This window comes from Parasteatoda tepidariorum, chromosome 8 (assembly GCF_982258835.1).
Source record: "Parasteatoda tepidariorum strain Cologne lab strain chromosome 8, Ptep-v5.0, whole genome shotgun sequence".
Taxonomy (NCBI): domain Eukaryota; kingdom Metazoa; phylum Arthropoda; class Arachnida; order Araneae; family Theridiidae; genus Parasteatoda; species Parasteatoda tepidariorum.
In genome coordinates this window covers 60,510,448-60,529,109 of record NC_141762.1, presented here as the reverse complement: position 1 = coordinate 60,529,109, position 18,662 = coordinate 60,510,448, and the positions used below count along the sequence as shown (strand labels likewise).

The following is an 18,662-nucleotide window of genomic DNA, read 5'->3' as shown; positions in this document are numbered from 1 at the left end:
TTTAATTGAGTGAATTAATGCAAGTTCAAATTTTCTAAAAAAAATTTTCAATTCATTTTTGACAGTGGACAATAATACTTTTTGATTTGAGTAAGATAATTTAACACCAGTTAGTTAATGTGGAGAATTAAAAGAAATTAAAGAATATATAAGACGCGCGCATGCGCAAAGAATTACGTAATGCTTCCACCCACGTCTTCAGAAGATATGTACGAGCTAATTAATACGGTCGCTTTAATGCGGCGCTCTGTCTTTTACTATTGTTGTTGTTTATGTTAATAAAATATTGTTAATTACGATCTGCCTAATTAATTAAGAACCTCGATGGGCATCCTTTAGACAACAATAAGTAAGTTAAGCGACATAGTGGCATCCCTGCCGGGATGTGCATCGAATTGATGCAAAGCGGATCGTAAAAAGAAAACATCAACTACGCAGTAAAGAAACTATAATTACGTAAGCATGGATGCTTCAAAACAATTACGAGCGGCTTCACGGACAAGTTTTACGAAAGCCTTAAATAAGTTAGACGGATTAATAAGAACTGAGACACCGGATATCATCGGAATAGAAATAAGTTTGGATACTTTAATGGAAAAATGTAAGCAGCTACGAGATACTCAAAACTTACACCTACGAAATATGCAAGCCGCAAAATGCACGGAGCAGGAGTACAACAATGAATATGAAGCTTCCGAGGAATACTACGACAAATTTTCTGCCACAAAAGTGAAAGCCGGAAAGCTAATATCGGCGACTACCAAAACCGAAACTACGACGCCGATTCGTGATGATACGTCTACACCAAATAAGTCTCCATCTACGGCGTATAAGTTACCTGACATCGAACTACCGAAATTTACGGGTGATCCAAGGCAGTGGCTTAATTTCTGGACTTTATTCAGCAAAATACACGATGATGAAAGAATTCAGGAGCGGGAAAAGTTCCAGTATTTAATACAAAGCACTGTTGCGGGATCCAAAGCAAGATTAATCATCGAGAGTTTTCCAGCAACAAAAGAAAATTATACGAAAGCTGTTGAACACTTAAAAACACGATTTGGAAATGAAAGTGTTCTCACGCAAGTCTACATACGGGACTTATTAAAACTTGTGTTAAGTGATAAATCTAAAGTTGATTTAGCTACATTATATGATAAACTACAAACACAACTAAGAGCTCTTGAATCACTGGGATTAACGAAAGATAAATATGCAGATTTCTTATTTCCTTTGGTAGAATCAGCTATTCCCACGGATTTATTACAGGTATTTGAAAGGCAAAAGAATTGTGCGACCGATGCGTCAGGTAAGACTGATTTAGATTTGTTAATAGAATTTTTACGAAATGAAGTTGAATCTGAATATAGATTAAAATTAAGTAAGGAATCATTTTCTTCAGATAAAAATGTTAATAGTAAAAGGTATGTTAATAAGTATGAAACAAAACATATTGCTTCTTCATGTGAATTGTTTAACTCTAATAAAAATGAAAATGAATGCATAAATAAGTTTAAGAAATTTGATACGAATATTTGTATATTTTGTGATAAAGCACATACATCTGAGAGTTGCAGAGAATTAGCATCTATGACCTTGGAAACCAAAAAAGAAATAATTAAGAAAAAGAACGTTTGTTTCGTCTGTTTAAAAAAGGGTCATAGAGCTAATACTTGCAAAGCAAAGTATGTTAGATGTTTAATTTGTAATAATAGACATTTTTCTATTTTTTGTCCTGATAATCCGAAAAATAAGATCGATAATGTTTCGAATGAAGAAAACCATGAAAACAACATATTAATCAATTACTTATTAAGCAATTACTTTTTGGTGGGGTCGAAACTGAAGAAAGTATGCACAATGTATATAATGTAGAATTAAGTAGCATTGATAGGAGTTATAGATGCAGATTTGAAGCTTTAAGTCAAAAACAAATCTGTTCTGATATTAAACAGATCCCATATGGCCCCTGGGTTAAAGAGTTACGAAAACTAAATATTAAAATAAGTGATTTGGACAAAGAATTTTGTAATTTTGATAAAGGAATTAAGTTGTTGATAGGGGCAGATATTGCCGGAAAATTATTTACGGGTAGAATAAAAAACTTGAGTGCAGGACCCTGTGCGATTCATACTAGGCTAGGGTATACTTTAATTGGGAAGTTAAATGTTGGCAATATGCCAAAGGGGGAGAGCGAGGCTTCTTGTTACATTTCTTCACTTCTCGTGAAGGATAGAAACATTTCTGATTTATGGAAATTAGACGCATTGGGAATTACGGATCCAGAGATAGACAAAACAAAAACTCAGTTGGAGGAAGAAACATTAAATCATTTCGAGAATACCATTCAAGTCAATTTGGAGGGGAGGTATGAAATATCTTTACCATGGGTTTTAGACAGCTCGCTTTTGCCTGATAATAAAAATATTGCACTTAAGTCGATTTTGAATACGAAAAAGAAATTAATTAATTCGGGTAATTTTGAAGCTTATTCTAACGTATTTAAGGATTGGTCATCTTTAGGGATTATTGAAGTGGCCAACGATGTAAAGGTAGATAATGTTCATTATTTGCCTCATAGAGCAGTGGTTAAGGAAAATTCTAATACGAAAATAAGGCCGGTTTTTAATGCGTCAGCCAAGTCGGCCGGAAAACCATCTTTAAATGAATGTTTGGCTACTGGACCAAACTTAATAGAAATGATCCCGTCTATTCTTATTCGATTTCGTAAGAATTTTGTGGGTATATCTGCAGACATTGAGAAAGCGTTTTTACAGATATCAATACGGGAAAAAGAAAGAGATTTTTTGCGATTTTTGTGGTACAGTGAAGACAATTCGGACGAACTTAAAATGTATCGGCACAGAAGGGTAGTCTTCGGAATTACCTCAAGTCCTTTTTTACTTGCCGCTACATTGCGTTACCATTTAAATCGAGTTTCTGAAAATTTAAATAGTACTGCAGATATTCTTAAACAATCATTTTATGTAGATAATTGTGTAACTAGTCTAAGTACAGAAACTGAAGCTCAAAATTTTATTTTAGAATCACAATGTATAATGTCTCAGGGTCATTTTAATTTAAGAGATTGGCAGACAAATTTACCTGATTTATGTGTTAAGGATTCATCTATTACAAAAAATTTACCAATTTTGGGACTTATTTGGGACACGGAGAAAGACACTTTGTCATGTAAGATTGAACGAGCAGATAATTCTGACGAATTAATTACGAAAAGAAAAGTGTTAGCTGTGGCTCATCAGGTATTTGATACAATCGGTTTTACGGCACCGGTAATGTTATTACCCAAGTTAATTTTACAAGAAACTTGGAGTTCAAAAATCAAATGGGATGACAAACTACCTGATAATTTGATTAAGAAATTTAAATCTTGGTTTATCCAATTACCTTTGCTACAGAACATTAAGATTCCAAGATGGATTTGTCTCGATTCGTCAAATACCTTGATGAGTCTACATGTGTTTTGTGACGCAAGTAAGCTAGCCTATGGAACTTGTGTGTTTGTAAGAGTTGAAAGTACCAATGAACCTTTTGTTAAAGTTAATTTAGTGCAAGCTAAGAGTAGAGTTGCACCTCTAAAACCATTGACAATACCAAGGCTAGAGCTTCTTGCATGTTGTATTGGATCTAGATTGTTAGCAAATATAATTAAAGATTTGAATCTTAACAATATTGATATCTATTGTTGGACAGATTCAACGACAGTTTTGAGTTGGATAAAACGGGAACTCAACTGGGGTATTTTTGTTCAAAATCGTGTAAAAGAAATTCGTTCTTTGACTTCTCACACCATGTGGCGCCACATTCCCGGATCTTTTAATCCTGCCGATCTTGCTTCGCGAGGTTGTTCAGCTGAGCAACTTATTGAACGTCGTTGGTGGGAGGGGCCTAACTGGTTGTATGAAAACGAACAAAATTGGCCAAAATCCTTTGAAGCCCCAGATGAGAATTTAGTCAACTCTGAACTGCGTAAATCTGTCATTGTAAATTTAAGTAAAAATGATAATGTTTATGATAATTGGTATTATAAATATTTTTCTTCATATAAGAAAATTGTAAATATGATAGCTTGGATTTTTAGATTTTATAATAATTGTAGAAATTTAGATAAGAACTGTTCTAAGTTTTTGAATGTAAATGAATTGGATAGAGCAGAGAAAAGTCTCATTCGTTTGATACAAAAGGACAGTTTTACAGGTATCAATGATAATGAGTTGAGACAATTAAGGCCATTTTTTGATAATGATGGTATTATTAGAGCTAAAACTAATTTAGTTTTTCGTGAAGATAAATCTAATTTCATTTATCCAGTTATATTACCTAGTGATCACACAGTTGTCAAATTGTTAATTATTAATTGTCATATTGAACTTTTACATGCTGGTACTATGATAATGTCTCATTTAAGAGAAAAGTTTTGGATTTTGAAAAGTCGTAAAACTATACGAAATTGTATAAGACAGTGTGTAAAATGTTTAAGATTTAATACTACAAAGTGTAATGTCACGCCTGGAATTTTGCCTAAAGTTAGAGTTAATGATGCATCTGTTTTCGAAATTGTAGGTGTCGATTTAGCCGGACCACTATATCTTAAGGATAGGAAAAAGTCTTATATAGTACTTTACACGTGCGCTGTGTACCGGGCTATACATTTAGAGTTAGTAACTCTATTAACTACGGAAGCCTTTTTTCAGTCCTTAAGACGTTTTATTGCGCGCAGAGGAAGACCGTCGGTAATATATTCCGATAACGGAACAAATTTTGTTGGTGCGCAAAAGATTCTTCATTCGATAGAATGGGACAAGTTAGCTTCAAAAGCTGCAGAGCATGAGATACGGTGGAGGTTTAACCCTCCTTCCGCCGCCTGGTGGGGTGGTTGGTGGGAGCGGTTAATACAAATGGTGAAGCGAATTTTACGTAAGATATTAGGACGCTCTTCCTTAAATTATGAGGAATTGGTCACAATTTTGTGTGATTGTGAAAGAATAATTAATACGAGACCCCTCACCTACGTATCGGAAGACGTGGACACCGTTTCCCCTTTGACTCCAGAAATGTTTCTGCACGAAATACCTTCTTCAGGTGTTACAGACATCGATAAGGCAGATAAGGAAGGTTTAAGTAAGAGAGCTAAACATCTCCAAAGAGTAAGAGAGTCTTTAAGAAATAGGTTTAGGACTGAATATTTAGGTCAGTTACGTCAACAAACTATAAGAGATTTCAAGGATAATCCTTTAGTGGTCGGTGAAATTGTTTTAGTTGAAGATGCTAATAAAAAACGCGCTTTTTGGAATTTAGCTAGAGTATTGAAATTAATTCCAGGTCGTGATGGCAAAACAAGGCTTGCTCTCGTAAAGACAGAGAATTCTGAGTTTATGAGACCTGTCCAGAGACTTTATAGATTAGAAGTCAAAAGTTAAATGTTTTGTGAATTTTTATATGTATATGTTTTCTGTTAAAGTTACATGTATGTCATATTTGTATGTCATATTTGTGTGTCATTTTATAAGTTTAAGTACATTTCATTTATAAGTGTTTAGTAAGATTTAATTTTTGAGTGTGATTAAGGTTAATTAAACTCAAAAGGTGGGAGTGTATGTGGAGAATTAAAAGAAATTAAAGAATATATAAGACGCGCGCATGCGCAAAGAATTACGTAATGCTTCCACCCACGTCTTCAGAAGATATGTACGAGCTAATTAATACGGTCGCTTTAATGCGGCGCTCTGTCTTTTACTATTGTTGTTGTTTATGTTAATAAAATATTGTTAATTACGATCTGCCTAATTAATTAACCTCGATGGGCATCCTTTAGACAACAATAAGTAAGTTAAGCGACAGTTAATATATACTGTGGGATACAATACATAAATCTCTTTGTCTTTTATACTTTATTTAAAAATTTTTTTTTCTCATTTACTTTGCTATTGATCGAAGCCTGTCAATTTAAAATAGGATTTTTTATTGCAGTTGATGGATGATATTAATTCATTTCTGTTATTAACGCACTGGTAGGTCATGCACAGTTTGTTCAGTCCATTTGGTTGTAGTAGTTTCTCTATGGGTGTCCAAATGTTTTAAACACTGAATTAAGGCTCACAGAGTTGCGATGAAATTTAAATTTTGCCCTGATGCCATCATCTGATAAAAGTGTAATGAAGAAAAGAAGAAATCAGACAAAATTATAAGGAGGTTGAAAAGTTCACGAGTCTGTCACATTGAATAGATTAGATAATATGGATAAGTAGTAGTAGAACTCCAATGTTTTGGCAAATTATTACTATAAATATTTCCATCTAATCAATGTCTTACTTTTTTTTCGTAGAAATATCTGTATTCTTAAGAGCTGCTTTCCTCAAAGATTGGTTAAAGTTATTTGAAGTTTCGGCAACAGTTTTCTGATACTGATTTACTTTAACCAAGAGCTGCCAACTCACTAGTTCCAACTCTCCAGGTCTTATTTATTTATTGTTAGATAAACAAACGCACGCTGTAAAAAATTCCGGATCAGATTATTGTATAAATTACTGACACTTTGGGTGCATCATTTGAAAAATCCATTTTTAACGTAAAATATTATGCCGTAGTTTTACAATAATATTTTTTTTAATTAGATTGATTCAATAACTGTACGGTAAATATTACTGTAAAAATTACGGTATATCAGATTATTTGTTCCGTAACACGTTGCGGAAAAAATGCATTTTACAGTAAAAATACCCTGAGTACTTTATAACCGGAAAATATTCCGGAATTTCATGCAATGCAGGCTTGTGTGATTATTGAAAAATACGATATATAATCTCTTGCCAAGTTGAAAAATAAAGAACACAACTTAGAAAAGTACGTCGCAAAGATACGTCCAAATTTAATGTGGGATTCAAACCTGATTCTTCCCAAATACACAGTGTTTGGCAGAACGGCAAGAATGCTCGATGGCGAGGGAGGATTCTGAATTTAGGTCTTTTATCTTATAACATATCTTCACATTTTTATCTTGTTAATTCATATATTTGAAGCATAACTTTTAGTACCATTTTAAATATGAGGGAAAATTTTCAGCTAAATGTCTGTGAAAATGGCAGACTCGGTTGACATCATATGCTAAATAATTTAGTTATATAATTTCTGATCATAATTTAAATATTTATGCAATTCATTTTTTTTGTTTAACAAAAACACATTACAACAGTAGTAAATAACCAGTCTTTATGTTTCAAAAATAATCTGAGAACGTTTTGCAGGAATGGTATCAAATTGTGTGCATAAATTTTGCTTTTCTTAATTGCTCTCGCACAACGATTGTATTGCTTTTGTTCTTATCGAATTTTTTAGAATATTCATCATTGTTTATTGTCTCTGAACATGCAAAATTTTCAAATTGATATAAATTAGAACTTTTTTGTCATGATTGTTTCAAATTTAAAATTGGCGCATAATTTTGAGTACTCAAAACGCGTCAACTTTTTTCGTATTAATAATTTTTGAAGATAATAAAACTTATACTTTATTAAGTTTATCTTTCCTCCTCAGTTTCTTATGATCATTCATGTCATGTTTTATTTTATAACTTTTTTTAAATTTTTAAATTTTTTTTTTCATTTATCATTTTACTTTTTATGTTTATAGCTAAAGACATTCCGTGCAGAGTTGACGCTGATAGAAGTTAAAAGTAGATTTTTTTGAGTAGTTAAAAATACATTGGCAAATTTTTTTCTAAACAATTGTCTCCAATTCAATATCAAATAAATATCAAGCATTATTTTGATTAGTTGGTTACGTTTCTTAGTCATCAGTTTAATGGCCCCTCTTGCAAAATAAGTTAGTTATATGATATAATGACACCAACTGAAGTAAAAAGTACATTTTTATTGTGTCTAAAAGTATGATAGCATATTATTTATTAATAATGATTTCCAATACAACATCAAGAAGAAAGCGAATATTCCTTTTGTTACTTTTTAACGTTTCTTATTCATTTGTTAGTTTAATGCAAAAACACTTGCAAACTTATGGGATATAATAACACCGATTGATATTATTTATTAATAGTGATTTAAAATACAACATCAAGAATAAAGCAAATATTCCTTTGGTTATTTTTAAATGTTTCTTATATATTTATAAGTTTATTAATCTTACTTACAAAATAAGTAAGTTATAGGATAAAATGACACCGATTGGTACTTTTTACTGACAATGGTCTCCAATACAACGCCAAGAAGAAAGCGAATACTTTTTGGGTTACTTTTTAATGTTTCTTATTCGCTTATCAGTTCAATAGTTTCACTTGCAAAATGAGTAAGTTATATGATATAATGACACCAATTGAAGAGAAAAGTAAACTTTTGCTAAAAGTGAAAGCACCCCATGCAGTCAGAATAATATTTTGTTTCGAGCTTAAAAATATCGATAATAAGTTTCCCTTCTTATAAGTCTTATTTGAAGTAATCAGGAGGAATGCTAAATTTTCAGCCTTCTGCCTTAGTATACGATCTTGTTCTTCAACTTCTGCCGCGAAGTAAATTGTAACAAAAAATAAAAGTGCTTGAAGAAACGGCGAAGAGAAATTTTCAATCTTATAAATCCTATCCTCGTACAATTTGTAACCGAGGAATTCAGCAAAGAACTCGAAGATAACTAAAAAATTTGTTCCAACCAAACAAAAAACGTGCAAAGAGAAGGTTTTCTCCATTTTATCAACTAATTTATAAACAGCAGAATATGCATGAATAAATATTTCCACATTTGCTTTTCCGTTGAGAGTTTTACCGCAGTCTTTAACTGCTTTGTTTAATGCACCACACCATCCTATGTAGACTATACTTAATAACGATGGCATCACTGTATTTACTAATCTAGACAAAACATAATAAAAAATCGAGATGATTGCTTTAATCCGTTGATCTAATATAACATCAACGTGATAAGATACAACCCAAAACCAATTACTACTACTTTCTTCATCGCTAAGGAAAAGATTGATAATAAATATAAATATAATACCATATATAAGTAATAGCGCAATGGTCATACAGTTTTTAATTAAATTATATATCTTTTCAATGGATTTATTAGATTGCACTAAAGCTTTAAAGGTTTGTAAAAAGCAGGTAATTTCTTTTTGTTTTATTTTTAATGTGATCCAATCGGCTAAAACAAACACTCTCCAGAACAGATGCCAAAAATTTAATTTTTTGCATTGAAAATCTTTACAATAGTGCTGTATATGATAGATTATCATATAAATGTTGTAAATCTGTGTAAAAGGAATTAAAAAGGCCGATATTCTATAGAGCAGATTTTGCCATTTTGTTCTTACACTTTTCTCGTTGGTCTTAATTCCTATCATGTAAAGAAATGTTGGAAAACCGTCATGTTTCATAAGCATGTTTGTAATGGATCTAAATAAGTACAGAAATTTCATTTTGAATCTTCTTAGTTCAAATGTTTTTGTTAATACTGTGAACTAATGCCCAAATTTCTTATATAGTATTTTTTTTTTTGCTCAATGACAAGCCATTTTTTAATAACTATAAATAGGCATAAAAATTTCGCTTTCAGTTTTCTAGTTCAACCGTTTATGTTAACGCGGAAAATTGATTCTCTTGATACTCTTATTTTTCTATTTTGTTTTGAGAATGTCACGCAAAATAAGCAAGTTTGTTATGAATGTAAATGCGTATAGAAATTTCATTTTCCTTCAAATATTTATGGCAATGCTGAGAACTCATTCTCTTGATACTCCTATAATGCTATTCACCTCTGCATTGTCACATTACAGAAGCAAGTTTGCAATGCATATAAATAAGCATAGAAATTTCATTTTTTCCTTCTTATTCCAAATATTAATGTTTATGATGAGAACAGATGCTTGTGATACTGCCAAATTGGATGTTTTTTTCTACACAGTCATGTTATGCAAGCAAGTTTGCAATATATGCAATCAAGTAAGGAAATGTTTTAATTCATCTTTGTTGAAATGCTTTATTTTTAATTCTGAGAACTGATTCTCTTGATACTTTTACATTGCTATTCGTCTCTACACAGTCTTGTTACAGAAGCAAGTGTGTAACGCATGTAAACACGAACAGAAGTTTCAGTCACGTTCTTCGTATTTCAAGTATTAACGTAAATGCTGAGAACATCAGAGTCTTGTGATACTGCTGAATTGCTATTTTGTTTCTTCTATTTTTGTTCTATTTTTTTACATAGTCATGTTATATAAGTAAGTTTGTAATGAATTCTTATTTCTATATTGCTATATTTCTATATTCTCTTGTTATTTCTATATTGCTATTTTTTCTACACAGTCATGTTAAGCAAGCAAGTTAGTAATGAATGTAAAAATGCACGAAATTTTATTTCCTTTCTTCTTAGTTTAAATATCAATATTAATATTGAGATCTTATGCTCTAGACATTTTTTATATAATTTGTTCTCATTGGTTTAAGCTTTTTTTATATAAAAAAAATTCTAGTTAATGGTCACGCACATCAAATAACTTAGACATTTACATTCAAATAATTTTGTTAATATTGAGTATTAAAAAGTTCATTTCGATTTTGCATCATTAAGTCGACCTAACATTTTGATGTAGTAAAAGAAAAATGTTGAGAAACAGTTACGTTGGATAATGTAGTTGGAAAAATTTCATTTTCACGCTTCTTAGGTAAATATAAATTACTGACGTGCAATGAAAAGCAGGTAAACTATCATTTGCACAGAAAAGTCTGGAATTCATTCTATAAGATGTAATTTAATTTTCCAATTTTCTCCCTCATTAGTTTAAATATGTCTGTAAATATTGATAACTAATATTCCATAAAAAACATTGCTGTTTTCTTTTTTATATTTTTCATGTTATTTTCCGCTTCTATAATGTAGATAAATAGTCTTGTTCGGTGAAAGAAAAATTATAATACACATAATTAAGAACATAAGTTTTTCCTTCTTAATTGAAACGTTTTCGTTAATATTGAATATAAAAGTATAAAAATTGCATTTTAGAAAAATGACAGTTAATACTTGACGGAGCGTAAATCAATATTTATAACTTATTACCGTCTGTTAAATGTTAGGTAGATGCATTAACAATGAGTAACAATAAAGTGCCGTGAATTTGCTTATTGGAGAGTTATTGAAAGAAATCGGAGAATCAGTTTATAAATGCGTAAAAATGTTTATAAAACAATAAGTTGAGTTATGGCATTCGACGACAACAATTTCATTTTTAATTTTTTTAACGAAATGGCGTAAATTGAATGAAAAATACCTTTTAATTATTTAAACAGATACAATTATAAGAAATAAAAAGTAAGATAATATTTCTCCAATCGATGTCCTAATGTTCATTTATAATAATAATTTGTGGATAAATTTAAGACTTTCGTTAACAATTCCACTATTTGTAGCAAGTAGTAAATGTTTTTTTAGCAAATCAAAAATTATAAAAACATATATAAGGTCTACAATGACACAAGAAAGATTAAAATTTTTGGCAATAATTTCTATTTTGTTTCTGATTTCTATAACTGAAACCTCAAAAACAATAGCAAAAACTGCAACAAAGTGTCTATAAAACTGATTGCGTCTTTAAAGCATGAAAAAGCAAAATTTAATGTTTATGCTTTTATATCTACAATTATTGTGTAATGCATTGCATACACTGGTACATTATTTCGGTGACTAAATATACATTATTCGGTAAAGCATTTTTTTTTAAAATGAGAACTTTCTTTTCTTCCTTTTTTTGCTTTAAAGAGACCTATTCGCGCTCGAGTCGAGTCGAGGCAACGCTCGAGTACGCCCTCTATCGGGAGCCTGTAAATATCAGACATTAATTTATCACGTTTTCATTTAGTTCCATCCAAATCATCGGCCATGACGGACGCCATTTTCTTAGCAGCAAATAAAAATCAAAATTTCCCTAAGGAACAGTTGAAGAACTTGAAAAAACTAACCAGAACATGCCAACATTGAAGCAGAACACGCCAAGTATTTGAAGAACAATTTCTCAATAATTTTAACCTTTCTATTACCAACAACATAACTTACAATTTCATGATCACTTGCTGTTACAGACGTGTATATTACGGTAAAATAATTTTTTCTGTCTTCAATTCATTACAAATTAAAATGAAGTCAACATTGCTTTCGTCATTCCAATAAAGAAATGTGAATTCAGAACGTCAAGAACTGCAATAGTTATAGAATTCTTCTTTGTTATAGAACAGTATATATTTCTGTATCTATATAATTCGGAAAACAACAATAAAGAATCAACCAAATTACTATATTTGAAAATAAAACTTTCAAACGAAGAACATTTCATTTGGAACTCTACGGATTTATAAAGAAGGTAAGTGTTATGATTTTTAAAATAAAAAAATTAGCTTGTAAAACTTTTTTTTTTCTTATTTGATGATAGTTCTCTACAGAATGGTTTCTTACGTCTGATTAAGAAGTATAAGAAAAGAAACTATATGAAAGTTTTTATTTCAATGTAAAGAATTCTTAAAATCGTTTTTTATCCTAAGAATTCTTTATTTTCCGTTTTATAGTTTATAATTTTTTGATAAAAATTGTTGTCAATATACTTTTTTTGAAAACATAAATGGTATAACATTATGTGTTTATGTATACTTCTTGCATATTCTAATGTTTCAAGTAATATGATTCAGAAAAGTATGAATAAAAATTCGGTACTTATGTATTAACGCCACAACAGCTACAGATTTGGCTGTTTTTAAGTGCCGCCAATCAACACCTAAAATTTTTGTGACAAATCATAAAATGAAACACTTTATTAAAAATCAAAGTAGTTTATCGGATTTCGGTGGACAATGGGCAAAATATTTCGCTCCAGAAAAAATAAAATTGCATCTTGTTCTATTTTTGGCAAATCCCAAAGACGCATTTTCGTAGCACTAAAAAATGGTAACAAAAATTGAAGAACAAATCATTTTGGAATTCTTCTGATTTATAAAGCAGGTAAGCGTTAATTTTTATAAAATAAAAAATTTTACTTTTAAGTAGTTTTTTTTTGATGATAGTTTTCTATGGAATGGTTTTCTACTTCCGATTATGAATCAAAAAAGAAAAAACATGAAAGTCGTTTATTTTAATATAATGAATTTTTAGAATTGTTTATTTTTTTTGTTTTGTATCGTAAGCATTCTTTACTTTACGTTTTTCAGTTTCTAAATAATGATTTTTATTAAAACTTAAAATTTTTTGATAAAATTACTTGGTGATGGTCTCAACTCGTAATAAACTACACTGTTGAGTTTTTACAACAATGAACATAAATTTATTAATAAAAAAACAAAAGATTAAGAAAATTAACAAAATTAACAAAAATTCAGAATGGACACATCTAAACAAAATAATACATCCGCTCGCTCCAAGAGCGCAACCCCTTCTACTCTTTTTTATTTTCCACCCACTCTCATCTTCCACCACACGACGTCATAATAATGGCGTCACCTGGTATGACACCCCCCACCTAAAATTGGAGATAGGGTTCAAACCCAAACACTAGATGCAATTTTAAATTTTAACCAGGTGACTCCTAGGACATACAGCATAAAAGTACTTACCAATAGGTATATAACAAAGATAACATAAAGACATCTTACTTCATCATACGATACATCTAAACTAGAAAATATAAACAAAACAATTAATAATCACATATAACAATGTTGAATTATGCCATGGCTGCTAAACTAATCATTAGAAATAAGTAAAAAAAAAACTTTTAAGAATGTTCAAAAAGAGTCTAATAAAGTTTATTGTTGCTTTGTAGTTCACACAGGACCATCAACAGTTTAGTCTTGACAACGCATCGGCATTAGCAAGTTTTACACCTGGGCAATGCGTAATCGAAATGTTATACTTCTGTAATGCCAGAGCCCATCGTTGAAGCTTAGATGATTGAGGTGCATTCTTCGAAACAAAAGTCAACGGATTATGGTCCGTAATCAGTTCTATAGGTGATCCAAATATCCAAGTCTCGAATTTCTTTAAACTCCAAATGACGGCGTACGCCTCTCTTTCGATAGTTGGCCAAGCCTGCTGGGCTTTGGTCAACTTCTGACTGGCATAGCTTATAGGATGTAGTACACCATCCTTACGTTGAGACAAACAACCACCGATCCCTGTCGATGACGCATCACACTGTATCACAAAAGGTACTCCGAGCACAGGAGTACTGAGGCTGGTTGCCTCCATAAGACAACGCTTCACGCTTTGAAATGCAATTTCGTGGTTTTCCTTCCAAGTAAGTTCTTCCGGACATCTTTTCTTCGTCAATTCCGTTAATGGCAATACTACTTCTGAATAATGTGGAATGTAATCTCGATAATAATTACAAAGTCCTAAGAAACTCTTTAACAGATGCTTTGACTGAGGCCTCGATAATTTCTGAATCGCTGCCACTTTATCTGGGTCTGCACCATGGCTACCGGATCCGACGATGTGTCCTAAGTATTTGATGTGAGTTCTTGCAAAGGAACACTTTTTTAAGTTTACAGAAAACCCTAATTCTAAAAGCTTTTCAAAAATAATATCAATGTGTACCAAATGTTCATCCCACGATTTTGAATAGATAGCAATATCATCGATGTACGCCCTTGCAAAATCTTGATATTTCACAAGTGCTTGGTTCATGACCCTCTGGAAGGTTGCTGCGGCGTTTCTCAATCCGAAAGCCATAACTTTAAAACGATACTGTCCTCTATGAGTTTTAAAGGAAGCTAAATCCTGGCTCTTTTTTTCTAATGGTATGGCCCAATAACCCTTGAGCAGGTCAACTGTTGATATCACGTTGGCTTTCCCAATTTCAAATAATAAATCAGTCTGATTTTCCATAGGAAAATCGTCCGGTATTGTCACTGCATTTAGAGATCGAAAGTCAATACAAAGACGAAGAGCTCCGTCCTTTTTCATGACACATACTATAGGATGAGAGATTTCAGCGTCGCTTTCTTCAATTAAACCTAGGTCTAACAATTCTTCAATCTGCTTCTCAACTTGGGGTTTCAATGCTTCTGGAATTCTATATATGTAAGGCTTTTTCCTATCAGCTTCGTTTATTCTAATCTTGTGTTCTCCGACTTTAGCAATTTGGACTTTATTCGAGAAAACAGTTTCATATTTCTTTAACAAGTCTAATATATTTCTTCTTTGACTATTCTCTAAATGGTTTAAATCAATCTTTTCAAGTTCAAAATTTCTCGGGATGTCATCAATACTGGGTGTGGGCTGAACCTCCCCTAAATCCTCCTCATTCTCAAATATTACTCCTATAGCCTGCACTCTCGGAATAAATCTCCTAATTTTGTTTACATGCACGTTTCTTATATTTCCATCTACCAACTTTACTTTGTAAGAATCGGGATTGTAACGTTCAATTATCTCCGCGGGTCCTGTCCACCTAGCATATAGTTTATTTGTTGAATCGGGAATCAGTAAATAAACTTGATCTCCCGGACGAAATTCTTTGTATACCGCTCTCCGGTTTGCATACTTTGCATAAGCACTTTGTTTTACGTCAGCTATTAGGGATGCCTGCTCCACAGCCTTTTCTAAATTAAGTTTTAATTCCTGAAGGTATTCAATTGCGCTTTTCCCTACATTTATAGGTAGTGGAATCTCCCCTGACCATGATGATTTTAATACCGCAAGCGGACCCCTAGCCTCTTTCCCATACATTAATTTAAATGGCGACACCCCGGTGGTGCAGTTCGGAATCTCTCGATAGGCAAACAACAAATATGGAATATATTTATCCCAGTTTTTCGGATTAGTTCGAATTATATGGTGTAACATACGCTTTAAAACTTGATTATACCGCTCAACTAAACCTGAAGATTGGGGATGTCCTGGTGTTGCAAACCTTGGAGTCGCTCCCAATCTAGCATGAAATTCTTGGGTCAATTTAGAAATAAAATTTGTGCCCTGATCGCTAGCTATTACCCGAGGTATACCTGTCCTCATAAATATTTCTAAAAGTGCATCGCAAGTTGCTTTAGCTGTAATTGTTTTTAAAGGCACTGCTTCCGGCCATCTGGAATGTTGATCTATTAAACACAATACATACTTATGTTTTCTCGCTGACGGGGGTTCTATTGGTCCTATTATATCACAATTTACTATATCAAATGGAAACTCAGGTCTATTAATTGGTGTTATTGGTATTTGATCACTTGCCCTCTCTCTACTCCTCAACTGACAATCCTTACAAGACCTACAATAATCCTCTATTTCTTTTGACATGTTCGGCCAATAAAATGAATATCGTACCCTTTCTTTTGTTTTTCTCATACCCAAATGATTCGCGAAAATTGATTCATGACCTAATTTTAAAATTTGTTCCCTTCTAATTTTTGGCACTACTAATTGCGAAATTTCTTCTCCCAAAATTTTATCTTTATGATACAGTAAACAATCCATTTTAAAATACCCATTTTTCTGTTGCTCTGCATCTTTAAAACTTTCTTTTAATGTTTCACAATTCCTCTGCTGTTTTTTAAATATTTCTACATCTGACAACTGACCTATATTCTGAATCGTTTTATTTTGAGTATCCGATTCGACACAACAAATGATTAACTCTCTATTTGAGCTTTCGCATGGCGCCTGTTCTAATATCAACATGTCTTTTTCCCCCTCCGTTTTTTCAAAAACAAATAAAGAATCACTTTCACCCCCTTCGCTTCCCCCTTTCTGTTTTTCATTTGGCGACTGTGAGAAAGACGAGACTTCTCCTTCATTAATATTCATCGACTTCTGTAACATTTCATATACTATTGGAGTAATAATGCAAGGTACTACTAATTTTTCAGTGACAGAAAATAATACATCTACATCACTTGTTGGATTATTGGGATATTCAGATTTTAATGATATTTTAAAGGTTTGCAAATCTGCAGTTATGGTCTCACCGAATGCTGATATCAATTGAACTTTAGAACAATCATTATTTTTTGAACATGATGGAATTACATTCGAATTAAGAATTGGCATATCTGCGGCACTATCAATAAGGGCTTTAATTTCTTTTCCCCCCAACCATATATACGCATATTGTAAAGGTTGAGCATTTATTTCATCATTGAAATACGCTTTTTTGACTCTAGCGATTAATTTATCATCTGTTTTCGTTTTAATAACTGGGTCTTTTTTTGTCTGAAACGCTCCGGTTTTATTTTTTTCTTTATTATTGGGGCAAAACTTTAAATGTACAGCATGTTTACACAATTTACATTCTCTTAATGTATTACCCTCTCTTACCGAATTGACATTCTTATCATAATAATTATTTCTCATAGGAGGTGGTACATATTTTCCTCTAAAATTATTATTAAAAACTGATTCACTATGATCACGAATTTTAGCAGATTTATCATATATCTCGGAAAATGATCTACCTTTAGAAGTAAACCAATTATCACACAGCTCCGCTATTTCTTTCGGTCGTAACCATTTATCTAACTGTTTGATTCTAACATAACTTCGCATTTCTGGTTCTAAAGCATTTAATAATCGGTCACTAACCATTAATTCGTTCAAAGTTTCGAAATCTTTTACTTTTCTAAGTTGACAATAAAAATCCCAATTAGCTCTAATTCTACTCGCGAATTGCATGTGATTTTCATTTTTCAATCTTTTTGCGGATAGGAAGTTTTCTAAACAAGCTTCTGGGGTCGGCTGAAATTCTTTCAAAATAATGTTTTTAACTTTTCCATAGTCTTTCATTTCTTCCGCATCAACATAAATTAACAAATGGGCTGCTTTCTCTCCTAACAAATTAATTAAAATTTCTACTTTAAATTCTTCCGGGACTTTTTTTAGTTCAAACGATTTTTCTAAGGAAGCAAAATATAGATTCCACGTTTCGGGTTTAGTAGGTATCGGTAACGTAAGTGTTTTTATGCTTTTAATTAAAGTTTCTAAAGGGTAACTACTTATATTTTGCTCTCCCACAACAGTATTCGACACCCGAGACTCAGACTGGATCTTTGCTATTTCTAGTTGCGTTTTTGTTAATTCTAGTTTTGTTTTCTCCCTTTCCAACGCTGTTTTTTCAAGTTCTAGCGCGGCTTCTTTTTCTTGTTGTATTCGCTGTTGTTCCTTTCTTTCCCTTTCTTCGTTCTCTGACTTTAAAGTTTCTAGCCTTTCTTTTTCAAGACGTTCATTTACAGTAGTGATAATAAATTCTTTTACAAAATTGAAATCAGATGCATATTGCGTACTTTTCTCAATAACTTCTTTTAAATCTACTATTCTGTGCTCAGCTCGCACTGTGCACCCTAACTCCTTTGCTACTAAAACTAAATCTTCTTTTTTAATTCCTTTAATACTAAACATATTTAGTTACTTCCACTAGACAGTTCTTCAAATTAAACTCAGCAAAGTCTATTATATATTTCTCATTAAATCACAGTTCATGCACTAACAATCAAACTTGAGATTTCAAACAAAGCTTAGGCCTACCTCATTGTTCGCTCTTCTCCTCTAAGCAAGCTCTGGTTCTAGAAAGAGAGCGTGTGATGGTCTCAACTCGTAATAAACTACACTGTTGAGTTTTTACAACAATGAACATAAATTTATTAATAAAAAAACAAAAGATTAAG

The 18,662-nt window shown here is 31.9% G+C and overlaps 1 protein-coding gene across 1 annotated transcript; it reads left to right on the top strand.

The window, feature by feature from the left end:
- The first annotated feature begins 462 nt into the window (after nucleotides 1-462).
- Nucleotides 463-5,441, top strand: LOC147806184 (uncharacterized). The gene is made up of 2 exons (XM_087149578.1): nucleotides 463-1,309; nucleotides 2,062-5,441. Exons 1-2 carry the CDS (start codon nucleotides 463-465, stop codon nucleotides 5,439-5,441), a joined length of 4,227 nt encoding a protein of 1,408 aa, XP_087005704.1.
- Nucleotides 5,442-18,662: the final 13,221 nt, after the last annotated feature.